General features: G+C 31.7%; 1 protein-coding gene across 1 annotated transcript in view; it reads right to left on the reverse strand.

Annotated features, from left to right (window-relative positions):
• LOC128185951 (cadherin-23-like) overlaps window positions 1-12993 on the reverse strand; it is a 38132-nt gene that overhangs the window by 18085 nt on the left and 7054 nt on the right. The window contains exons 4-6 of the mRNA XM_052855670.1: window positions 9275-9417; window positions 8420-8461; window positions 3775-3870 (exon numbers count right to left, since the gene is read on the reverse strand). Of these exons, the coding sequence (XP_052711630.1) occupies window positions 3775-3870; window positions 8420-8461; window positions 9275-9417 (281 nt within the window). The remainder of the gene's footprint in view (window positions 1-3774; window positions 3871-8419; window positions 8462-9274; window positions 9418-12993) is intronic.

Here is a 12993-nt window from a genome sequence, read left to right on the forward strand (position 1 = left end):
TAAGAATGAACATAATTGCTTCTATAACGCATCACAAAATATTTCACGGTAAAAAATTATCATTAAAAGACTTTAGAGCCCCCTCAGCCCCTTATTTGAAGGGCCAGCCCCTTTTTCATGATCTCAAATGAAAGCTCTTGATTTAATTAAGTTTTTTTGTTCTACATGTTTTGACAAAATGCTTTCAAGAAAAGAGATATTCAAAGAAAACCAAGAAAAATCACGACGCCTTTTTTATCCTAATTTTCAAGCTCGGGCGAGCTTCGGCGCTCTTTGAGATAAAGATGATTAATGACCATTAGACACTATTTCAGTCTTTCGTCTATCAGCCCTGAAAAGTTCAACATCATATCTTAAATGGTAAAAGAGGAGTTCTCGTGACAAAATACCTCTATAAAAACCGATAAATCCACGATATCTCAAGACAGGAAGTGACGTCATCAACAAAAAAAATTTCCAACAAGGTTCAGATCAATACCTATCAGAACTGAAAATTTGACGTAAATCGGTTGAGCCGTTTCCGAGAAATCGCGTGCACAAAATCGGTAAGAAAAAAAAAAATAATAATAACTAGACACGATCTCGTTGCGAGCAACGAGGAGGTCTTCCGTCTGATTTTAGAATGTCATATATATGTTCGATCTTGATTTTGCTGTGAACAGCTAAATATGTTTAAGAACAGAGAGCAAGGTGTTTATTCTAAAGGCCGGATACTATTTTGTTTCAGGTGAAAGAGCTTTGTTTAACAAGTGTTTATAAATTCGTCAACATTCTTGAGATATCTGAGAAAAAACGTTTTAGGGCGGGTCCATTATCTCCTTATTGGGGCCACTGTACTAAAGTTTGAAGGTTGCAAGATTAAGGTTGTTAGATAAATATATTTGCTTCTCTAATACATTACAAAATATACCTCGGTAAAGAGCTGTAGAAAAAGACTTTAGAACCCTTTTATGTCCCTAATATTAGGGGCCAGCCCCTTTTTCTTGGTATCAAATGAAAGGTCATTTAATTTTAAAGACATATTGCTCAACAGTTGTTAAGAAATTCGTTACCGTTTTTGAGATATCTGAAAAAAAACGTTTAAGGGCCGGTCCCTTATCTCCTTATTGGGGCTGCTGAAGCAAATTTTGAAGGTTGCATGTTGTTAGTTTCATCATTTTGAGCATCTTTAATTCTATACTGCATTTCAAAATATTTTTACTTTTTGAGAAATAGGTGATCAAAGTTTTGGACTTTTGACCCCTTAAAACCCTTAATTACGTAACACATGAAAAAATCGTTATGTTGTTGGGCTTCATAACTGTAAGATAAACATATTTGCTTTTATAATCTATTACAAAATATACCTCAGTAAAGAGCTATAGATAAAAGATTTTAGAGCTCTATAGGTCCCTAATATAAGGGGCCAGCCCCTTCTTCTTGGTATCAAAAGAAAGGTCTTGTAAATATAAACCTTTTTTACATTACATGTTTTAACAAGATATTTTCCAGAAAAGAGATAAAGAAAGAAAAGTACGAAAATTCACGACTTTTTTTTAATTTCAATTTTCGGGTCCAGGCGAGCGTTGGCGCTTTTCAAGATAAAAATGATTTAAGACCTTCATGCACAACTTCAGTCTTTTGTCTATTAAACCCTGAAAATTTCAACTTTATATCTGCAATAGTTAAAGAGGAGTTCCACCGACAAAATACCCCTATAAAAATTATAAAATCGACGATATCTCAAAAACGGAAGTGACGTCATCAATAAAAAAAATTTGCAACAAGGTTCAGATCAATACCTATCAGATCTGAAAGTTTCATAAAAATTAAATGAGCCGTTGCTGAGAAATGGCGTGCACAAAATTTGTAAGAAAAAAAATAATAATAATAGGGAAGAAGAAACAAAGCAATAACAATAAGGTCTTCCGTTGGAAACGGAAGACCTTAATAATAGGGAAAAAGAAACCTAAGAAAAACAATAAGGTCTTCCGTTGGAAACGGAAGACCTTAATAAGAAACAGTACGAAAACTATAAGGTCTTCCGTTGGAAACGGAAGACCTTAATTATGCAAATAATGTAATAAGTAAACACGTTCAGAATAATTAAGTCCTGTTCATTAATGTGTATTATCATTAGATTCAATACAAAAAACTAATGTCATGGTAAATAAAATCATTTTTGGCAACAAATTTTGTAATAATATAGTTGTGTGTTTTATTAATATCTCTTTATAGGTCAAGCTTGTAAAATAATGTTTGTTTGCATGTAAGGGGGTGCTCATTAACAACCATGGTCAAAATACTTTGTCATGTTACAGATGGTAATTTGCATTTGTGCACAGCAGGGTTACTGGAGGGTAGGTTTCAAGATTGTTGGGGGGTGGGTGGGGTCCTTCAAGACCAAGGTCTTTCAGTTGTGGCGGTTTTTAACCCCACCTTTGCAAATTAATTTGTCATTTATTCAATGATTTTTTCTTCTTTAATTTATTGTTTTCAATTTAAACAATGCAAATTGGGTTTATTGAATACACGACTTTTAACGCAATCTGTTGTTCTATTTCATTGCAAATGAACTTGGACTCATTGGAAGATTTTTGATTTAGTTACTTGTATTGGGTAAATTACTTGTAGCAACAAAGCTCAAAGTTGGGCAAAATTAATATAAGTGTTTCTCTTGGAAATGCTTATGTATTATATTTATGGAAAAATTTGGTTGACAAAAATAGTTTTTCGTTATTATTTCACATCTAAAATGGCGCACATATATTCCATAGTACACAATAAATAAGGCAGTTGTGATTTAACGAAACACAGTATTAATAATAACATCTTGCAGACACTATAACATTCTTTTTTATAATTGTATGGCCAGATTTACATTATAATTTTATTGCATTTTACGTTGATACGTCAAATAATGAAGATGCTTATTTACCAAAACGCTTAGTTAAATAAAAAAAATGACAATGCAAATTGTTTTTATTATTTTTTATATTATTTTATATTCTACCCATGCATGTTGGTTCATACATGGTTGTTTACTATATGTAATGACTTTTTATTCAGAGGAAAAATTTCCTTCTGGTTATAGAAATAAATATATCTTGATCCAATGTACATTTGATATAGACTAAAATGTCTGTACACTCTCACGATATAATTGTATGCATTTGAAATTCTCTATTGATTCCCATTGAGCAGAGGATTAATATTCTCTGAATTGTGTAAAGTATGTTGCTTCCATTTGCTTTTTATCGATTAAAATCAAATATCCATCTGCACTAATTATGTATATTGTGAATATTTTTCAGAAGAAGCTTTAATTATTCCATACAACTTCACATCATTCCAACCACACAAAAGAAACGGTCTTACCCCGACATGTTCTTCATTATAGACTATACCTTTATATATTGTAGTTCATGATTTAAACATTCTATTTCTATAAACATGTAGAAAAACATTTGATATAAACGTCCGTTTGGTTGGTAAATGAAAAGTCTGGGCTTTATAATACATGTATAATAGAAAAGTGAAAAAGTTTAACCTTTGCGATAAGTTTTCTGAGAAAGCATATAAAATTGTGAAAAGTAAACACAACAGACGACAACAATCAATCCCGTCGTCTGACATAATTCAATATTATTAAAAAAAATATAACATTCAAAGATTTTTTTATGCAGATACGGAAAAGTTTGATTAACACTCATTATTTGAACACATATGGTCACAAATTATACATGTTGGTTACGCTTTATGATTGTGACTGAAAAAGGTTCAGAATGTACAAACCTCTGGCACAAAGATCTCGTAGCTCGAGTTTCTGAATTCAAGAATTCCTCTTGAAATTCTTTCGATAACGACGAAGAGTGTATTGCTCAAAGAAATCTGAAAAAGGTTAAAACAAGATAAAACAAAAATATTTCAACTCGCAAAGCAATAGGTCTTACTTATGGAGGGTAATCGTGTTCAAAAATCCAGACTTGTAAACTTGTAAATCCGAATATGTAATCGTGTTGGTGTGTGAGTCTGAGTAAGAATATGTGTAATTCTGATCGTGTAACCTATAAAACTCGGGCATAAACACATGTAAGATTTGACTCAGTTCCTTCGCATGATGCACAATCTGCAGCTTTATTGCTTTCATCAGTTAATTAAACATTCAACAATGCACACTTTCAATTCGTAGTTTCTGCATTTGTATCTTCAGGCTCGGCAATAGCACATCTGACATGATACAAATTGACAAATGTAAAGTATACAAGTTTGTCGAATTTTGACATGACCTTATATGGCAACTGCCCTGCTGCTGAGAAACGGCATGCCGTTATCGCCGGAATGGATGAAAAATAAATATAATATTCAGCTTTACTGTTGCAATAAGCTTTTAATGAACGACAATTTTTCTATAAAAAATACCTGTATTATTTTTAGAATTTTTTTTGAGGTATGATTGAAACCAAACAAGAAGAGGGTCATGTATATAAAAATCGTCGCCGATGTACGAATGCGCTAATTTCTGTAATATACAGGTAGTTCTCATGGTATTATACGATAATGGTTAAAAGAAATGCCTAATATCTTATTTCTCTAAAATAATTTGACATGTAATTTGAACTGGAATATAAGTTAATGCGTACTCTTTTCTAAAAATGAGACGGATCAAGAAATTTCCTAAAGGGGTAAATATATTTTGAGCGGTATGAGATTCTGAGACCGCCGTGAGGTCCCATGTAGCTCCATTGCATCTGACTTTTTTTTCGATTATTGAAATAGTGAAAATGGCGGGCGGGCGAGTGGCTGCCAAAAAGGTACCCTTATTGTACCGATAACTCCTCGTACAGTTTTCGAGATATGAAATTTTTCTTTTGCATATCAATTATACATATTTTAGAGGTATGCAAATTGCTAGGATTTTGATTTCTGATAATTTATCAAAAATAACTGCTGTTACACTTAGTCATTTTTTGGCAAAAAACATTGCATATAGAGTACCCATTTAATTGGATAGGTAGTATTTATCAATTCAAGATTGACAAATTTTTTTAAAAATTGAAAGGTTTGAAGAAATAGTAATGGTATACTAATATGTTTATGTTTTTGCAATTATGATTTTTCTTCGGAATTTGGAATTCTAAAAGTAAGGAACGGGGCGTGAACTGGTTGAGTTTAAATCATAAAAAATATTTTAAAATGCATGTATATACTGTATTGACAATAATTGTACAAAATTAAGTAGTTTATTTATGGCAAACAGAACATCTTCACAAATGGTTGTAAAGCTGTAATATAATAGTTCTCCGAAATTTTTCTATCAACCAATTTCACAAAGTGAGTCTGTATTGAACAGGTCGGGTACACTACCTTATATGGATAGCATTATTAAACACGTGCCAGTATTTTCGTCAAACAGATTCTCCAATCCAGTGAATGAGTTGCAATGCATGACGGTCTACAACGTGTTTACGAATCAACAGACGCACGCGGTTTTTGTCTGTTTTATTCACAATATTTAATTGCTTGCCGGAATGTTTGTGCATCTTGATTTTTACTTTAGAAGGTAAAAAAGGAAAGATTACGTACCATTAACTTTGTTCCATGCTCACATTGAAAAATATTGTTGTTTTAGTTGATCAATTGTTGTTTCAAAAATGATCAGTATCAAACGACTGACAAACATACGCATACAAGTACAAACATGTTTTGATAAAAAAAGTGCACAACTTTATCATTGTGCGCTAGAAATAAATACAGGTATTATAAACTGTACATTTTTAACATACGTGAATAGCCACGGTAGTAGAAATGCACAAATATACAAACGCAGAAGCGCAAGCTGTGCAGCATATAGTATTTTGTCCGTTAAGCATTCTGATGAATGTCCCTGAAGAAAATATCAACGCGCATTCTTATAATGTTGTCTAAATATGGGATATCACGTGAAAAAACGGTACTCGCTGCTTCTATTTCTATAGGACGTACCTCTCTTTTGAACATTGACAATGGGGTATTTAAATAGGTTGATATAAGTCCTCATATGCAATAGTTTTTAAATGTGAGCATAGAAATTGAAGTTCAGACATAATTGTCCATATTAATTTCATAAATTGTGAAAAATCATTCAAAATGAGTTTCCAAAGGACAATTCAAAATGGTATATATTTTCAATACGCTTTGTATACACTGAAACTTGTAGTAGCCCACAATGCCTTGCAACTCATTCACCTGATTGGTTTGTCGATAAAAGTAAACAGATAGCTAATTTAGTATGCAAATTTATGCAGACGTCACAAAATATAGTGGTCTCGACCTGTTGAATCGACACTCAGGACTTCATGCCCATATCCCGTAATAACTGCTTGAAACTTTTTAAAAAAATGCCAATTTTCACCTGCATGATAGGCTTTTTTCCCTATATATTGCCGACAATGCAAAATAAAACATTTTTAAAAATAATTTATACACATTTTAATTTCACGACAGCTAACCTAGTCTTTGGAATTTTTTTTCTATTTATTTTCAAAGGGGGTGTCGCTTCTTATGTCTCATATCAAAACCAATGACTTTAAATTCTTTGTTTTTCTTATCGATAACTTTCCAAAAAATAATACTTTCTAAGAAAAGTTGTTATCCAGAGATAATATGATTAAAGACCTACCTTACATATATATTTTTATATTTATTCAGTCCCTATTCCGGCGATCACGGCACGCATTTACCTGCAGCTATCCTTTTTCTATCGGTGACGTCAATGTTTTCATATATGGTCATGTCAAAATTCGACAAACTTGTAGACTTTACATTTGTTGATTTGCAACATGTCAGCCATGATATTTCAGAAAACGGAAACACAAATGCAGAGACTACAGATGGAAAGTGTGTATTATAGTGGCAGGTTACATGTAAAGAACCAACAGCATTTAACAGCTGCAATTAACATCTGTAGGAAACCTGCGGGGTTAACTCTAAAGTGTTTATCCCTGAGTTTTTTTATAGGTTACACGATCAGAATTACACATATTCATACTCAGACTCACACAACAACACGATTACATATTCGGATTAACAAGTTTACATGTCTGGATTTTTGAACACAATTACCCTCCATACTTACTGTCTTTTTTCTTAACAAGTTAGTCACTCAATCAATTAAAAGATACATATAAATCAATACAAAACGATGATATGACAGTAATTCGTTTTGATTATATACTTGATATTTCATATATATTAGCTTAACCTCCTTTATGATATAGGACCCGTTTTACTTGGTGTCGGAGGATTTGTCATGAGATAATGCAATACTTTCAAACAATGTGACATATTATAATCATCAAATGGTATCATCATATTATTTTTAATACAATACAGATTCAAATTAAATTGCGATTTTCATGTTTAACAGTTGAATTTGTACATTTTGAAAAAAAATATTGCAATGTTAAAGGTCTATATTTTTAACAAGTCACTCCTTAGTCAAATTTTGAATAGACCTAGATTATAATTGAACGGTTTTTGACATAAAAGTAAAAAATATTTTTAATCTTCCGTTCTCAAGATTTGTTGTTTACAAGCCAAATCAAGATTTGCAGGCATGCATATTGCAAAAGCTATAAGGTAAATCCCTTTAAAATATCTAAATGTTGCTTTTAAAATACAAAATTTTACAAATGCGTTGTCAAAAACCTATTCCAATGTATGTGGTCAAACTGTGCAATCTTAATCTTAAGCTCACGAAACTGATCAATCATTACGTGTAGCGATGGATGAAACTTTCACTGGTATTTATATCCTCGATATGGTTTTTAGCCTGAAACAGTTTTATGATAGATAAGTTGTGTTAATAAAGCAAGACATAATAATGTCTTAGTATTGTTTTATGACAAACGGTTGGATATTCCAAACTTTGAAACTTATCATGTTGTAAATCAACAACCTTGATAGGAGTTGAAATCATTTTGTGTATTTTAAATACAGATTTATATAATAATTGATTCAAAAACATTTATACAAACATCAATATTCAGTAAGATAATGTGTCTATAAGGTAATTTTACACGTGTTAATTAAAAAACTTTTTAATTAATATAAGACGTTTGATTTTCAGGTTAATTTTTCTTCTATTTGAACTGAAAAAAACCTTAATCAATTTTAATTCATCTAAGATAGGCTTGCTCCCATTTCTTGATTACAAGAAGGGAAATTAATCTAATGTAATTGCATGTAATTAGCTTGAAATCGATTACTTTTAAAACCTAACGAAACTGTAATTTAATCGATTACTTTTGAAAGTAATCAACTCCATCATATCTCTGCTTGATATCTAAATGTCCCATTGTTTACTGTATGCAAATGATAATATACTTTTTATTGTATTATAGTACACGTATCTTATAAAAAAAATACTACATGTATAAAAATGAAACCTGATACTTACAGCAGTATTACATTTCCATCCACAAGTCATGTCTTTTATGTCCTAAAAGAGAATATCAAGAACGTTGAACAGATTATAAATGAAATGTCCTATTGAAATACTTTTTCAAGATTCTATATATAGCATATGTACACGTACAAAACTTTTAACTGACCAACTCAATTTGTTGTGCAATGTAATGAGTATAATAAATTGTAACATTCTGATGTATTATACATAGAAGGTTCGTAATGAATTACTTTTAAACTCAATGTATCCTAAACTTGTTAGATAAACCAAGTTGTCATATTTCTACTTGTGAGCTGCAGTGTATCAGAACAGCTTATTATAATTAGATTACATAATTTAATGGCAAATTTCTGACCATTCATGACACATCAACAAACCTCAAAAAATATATCAAACTAGTCATATATTTGAGAGAGGTCAAATTGATTAATTTCTAATTGTTCTTTTTAATCGTCTGATAAACCGACATATTCATCCGACAAATCAGTTTACATGTAAGTAGAATAAATACATGTAGATAGTTACGCTGATTGATTTCATTAAACTTGGAACAGGTTCTATGATTCTTCCAACCTTTTCTAGTTTTGAAATTATGTTGATAGTTAGTGAAAAAGTCAATAACCTATCAACGCAAAAAAAAAAACCAAGGATTTTTTCTAATGATTATATTAAATATAGGAACATAATAATTTTGATAAATTTTTTACCAAAAGATTCTTTGTTTGCTATTCCTAAAAAATGAATATGTATTTTTACCTTGTCTATTTATCCTTTTTCTATAGGTATAAATAGAGGTTGTAATTGACGTACGTTTTAGAACATTAAAAGAAGGTAAAAAAAACTTACACAAACACTTTGATCCAAAAGGTTTTCCTTAAGAAAAAGTCTACTTCCATTTATTTCAAACACTCTATAACATTCTTGACTGGTGAACATCAGTGTATTACTTCCAACTCCTGTGCTATAGTCAGCTACAAGTGTTCCCTTTTCTACAGTAAAAAGTATACTGTGCTAAAATATATCACTGAAATAAAATATAATCATTATAACTATAAATTAATATTTAAGTAATCATTTACCCTCTTATTCGACACATTTTTATAAGGACCTCAATAAATTTATATGATTAGATTGTTTAAATATTTTTTACTTCATTTTCAATTTTTCTTGTCTTTTGAAAATGGGGAACGCAAGTCCCTTAGTAGCGCGTCGTTAATTAGCGAGTCCCTTCATTTGGCTACATTGTTTTCATCCCGGAATCGGTAATATAATTGAAATAATTTTGTTAGAGATACCTGACTATATCAAAACGTTATTCAATATGAACATATATGAAAAAGTAAAGGTAAATGAAAAAAAACAGTAAACAGTAAATTGACAAAAAATAAATTTCGAAATATCTGTTTCACTTAGCATGTTCTTAGTTTTTGATATATGTAGTCTCATAGAGAACTCTTTTTATTCAAGATTAATTGTCGTAGGAATTACATGCATCATTTTTGTGGTAGGGGTAAATTGCTTACATTTATTTCCCTAGACTTTTAATTTCGCCCCAAATTTAAAAGCCTTTAAAATAAACGAACACAAAAAAGTACTTCAGCAGTCAGTGTATTAAATAGACAAGAGGTCTATGGGCCACATTGCTCATCGGCAACAGTTCCTTGTAACATTCTATTTCGTAGCATATGGTTTTTTTTTAAATTTTCAATGTTGAACCCCTTTCTGAGGCCCTAGTATTGGTCCGTGGTTTATGGTTGGCTTTAACAATTTAGAATTTACACTATTTAAGGATCCTTGCATAATAATCTCACAATCTCTAGCATTGTAATTCTCAAGAGAATTTTTATACATTTTCCATATATATTTCTATGTTAAACTTTGAACCCCTGTGTGGGGCCCCATGATTAAACCGGTGTTCACAGCTTTATTAATTTAGAATCTGCATTATTTAAGGATGCTTGCAAAGTAATTTTACAAATTGAAGTATTGTAGTTCTCCAAAAGAATATTTTTCAACATTTTCTTCTATGCTAAACTTTGACCCCCTTCTGCAGCCCCCTTATTGGATCGAGGGTCACGGTTTTTATAATTTAGAATCTACACTATTTGACGATGCCTACGTAGTAATCACCAAACTGAAGCATTGTAGCTCTAAAGATGATATTTGAATTTTTTCTATATATACTTTTACGTTCAACTCTGAATTATTCCAGGGGTCGCTATTTTTAAAATATTGAATCTACATTATCCAAGGTTGCATGCATAGTTATCTCACACATTTTAGCATTGTAGTTCTCGAGAAGAAGATTATTAACATTTATCGTATTTACTTCTATGTTAAACTTTGAACCACTTGGGTCCCCAGTATTAGCCCACAATGGGTCACAATTTTACCTATTTATCTACAATAGGATTGTGTTCTATATATGATATACTATGAAACCCGCCTGAGTCCTAGTTTTTTTTCCGGGGGCAACGGTTTTTTAAAGTCAGAATCTACACTATACATATACACTCTTGTATAAATATTTGCCTTTCTGGTGCACTGGTATTTAAGAAGAAGTTTAAACATTTTTCCTGTATAATTCTATGTTAAAATTTGAATGCCGCCTGGAGCCCCAATTTTTTGTTCGGGGGTCATCATTTTTACAATTAAGAATCTTCACTACAAATACAAGCTTTTGTGTAAATATTGGCATTACTGGTGCAGAAATTTTTGAGAAAACGATATTTAAACTTTTTCCCTACATATTTCTATGTTAAACTTTGAACCTTGCCCGGGCCCCAGATTTTTGTCCGGATGCCACAATTTGTGCAATTTTGAATCTATAAATGTATAAATATTAGCATTTCCAGTGCAGTGGTTCTTGAGAAGACGATTTTTAAACATTTTTCCAATTTAATTCTATGAAAAACCTTGAGCCCCGCCTAGGGCCCAAGTTTTCGTCCGGGGTCACGATTTTTACAATTTAGAATCTTAACTATGTATATAAGCTTTTGTGTAAATGTGAATGTTTCTTGTGCAATGGTTCTTAAGATGAAGATTTCTAAACATTTTCCCTATGTATATCTATGTTTAAATTTGAACCCCGCCTGAGGCCCCAGTTTTTGTCCGAGAGTCACGATTGTTACAAATTAGAATCTTCACTATATATGCAAACTTTTGCGAAAATATTGGCATTTCTGGTGCAGCGGTTCCTGATAAGAAGATTTTTTAAACGCACACCCTGTGCTCTATGTTTTTCAATTACAATGTATTTCCCTTTAAAAAGTGTTTAGACCTTTAATTCAATAATTAGAATTTTCCTTCCCATAAGGATGCTTTATACCAATTAAGTTGGTGAAATTTGGCCCAATGGTTTTATAGAAGTTAAAAATGTGAAAAGTTTACAGACGGACAGACTGACAACGATGACGGACAACAGGTGATCAAGAAGCTCGCTTGAACCTTCGGTTCAGGTGAGCTAAAAACTATCCATTTTGTGAACGGAAATAATGTATCTTACTGCGCTTAAATGGAACGTTTTAAAAGATGGCTTTTTATATTATAAACTGATGTAAACTGCTGTTTACCTGGTGTGATCTTGCGTAAACTTTCACAACGTTAATCGTCTGAACGACGGTGGTCACACGACATGCACATTGGTAAGCGTGTTCGATGTGACTGTTTAAATGTGTCATTAAGCGTCATATATGAAAATACATTATTTCTTAGTTATTTTCAATGAGTGTTATTTCTGGTCGCTAAGATTTTGGCAATAAACTATGTCCTGTGATATGTAAACGAGTCTTCATGACCATATCTGCTTAAGTCTATCATATATACGAGGGTCAATCAAAACATACGAAGACAATGTGGCTGTCTATCATATATTTTTCATGAAAGTCATACTTAACAGATTAATCTGTGCACCAAAACTTATGTTATAAATATGCGAAGTTTTTGTCCATTTGATGAAACGGTATTTTTGTTACCCCTTTTTAAAAACAACATGTTTTATCACCACGGAGCAGGGTAACGTTCAAAACATGACGTCAAGATTAAACACGCACAGTTTACAAATAAACCCCATCTTTATATATAGCACGCTTAGTCTCTTGTGTCTTTCTCCTTACAATTTAAAATTGCACTGAACCACTTAACATCTTATTTGCGCACATTTGTTCGAGAGTCATAAGTCAGTTCTTCAGTTTTCATTTTCTAACCGTGTATCTCGTAGTTTATAGTAAGGATAACCCTGAACGTCGGTGGACGTTACTTATTTTTTGACCATATTAACAGATTTTCTACTCTCTTTCGGACTGTTTTATATTCAAAATACAATTACTACCACCCCCACAAAATTTATTACAGTTAAACACAAACTTGCAAATAATTGTTAACTTATTGTTTGCACCATTGAGCATTTTCACAGCTTATGTCGGCTTATTCCTGGGTAAATTCATTTTGTTTGTACCTCTCGTTGCGCCGTGATGCCCGTACATATCATCTTTCGTACCCATTCTATTTATTTTAATTCATGTAAAGTACAGGACCACAAAGCAGAACGAAATTCACTGTAAGTG

The sequence above is a fragment of the Crassostrea angulata genome, chromosome 5 (genome assembly GCF_025612915.1).
Source record: "Crassostrea angulata isolate pt1a10 chromosome 5, ASM2561291v2, whole genome shotgun sequence".
Lineage (NCBI taxonomy): Eukaryota > Metazoa > Mollusca > Bivalvia > Ostreida > Ostreidae > Magallana > Magallana angulata.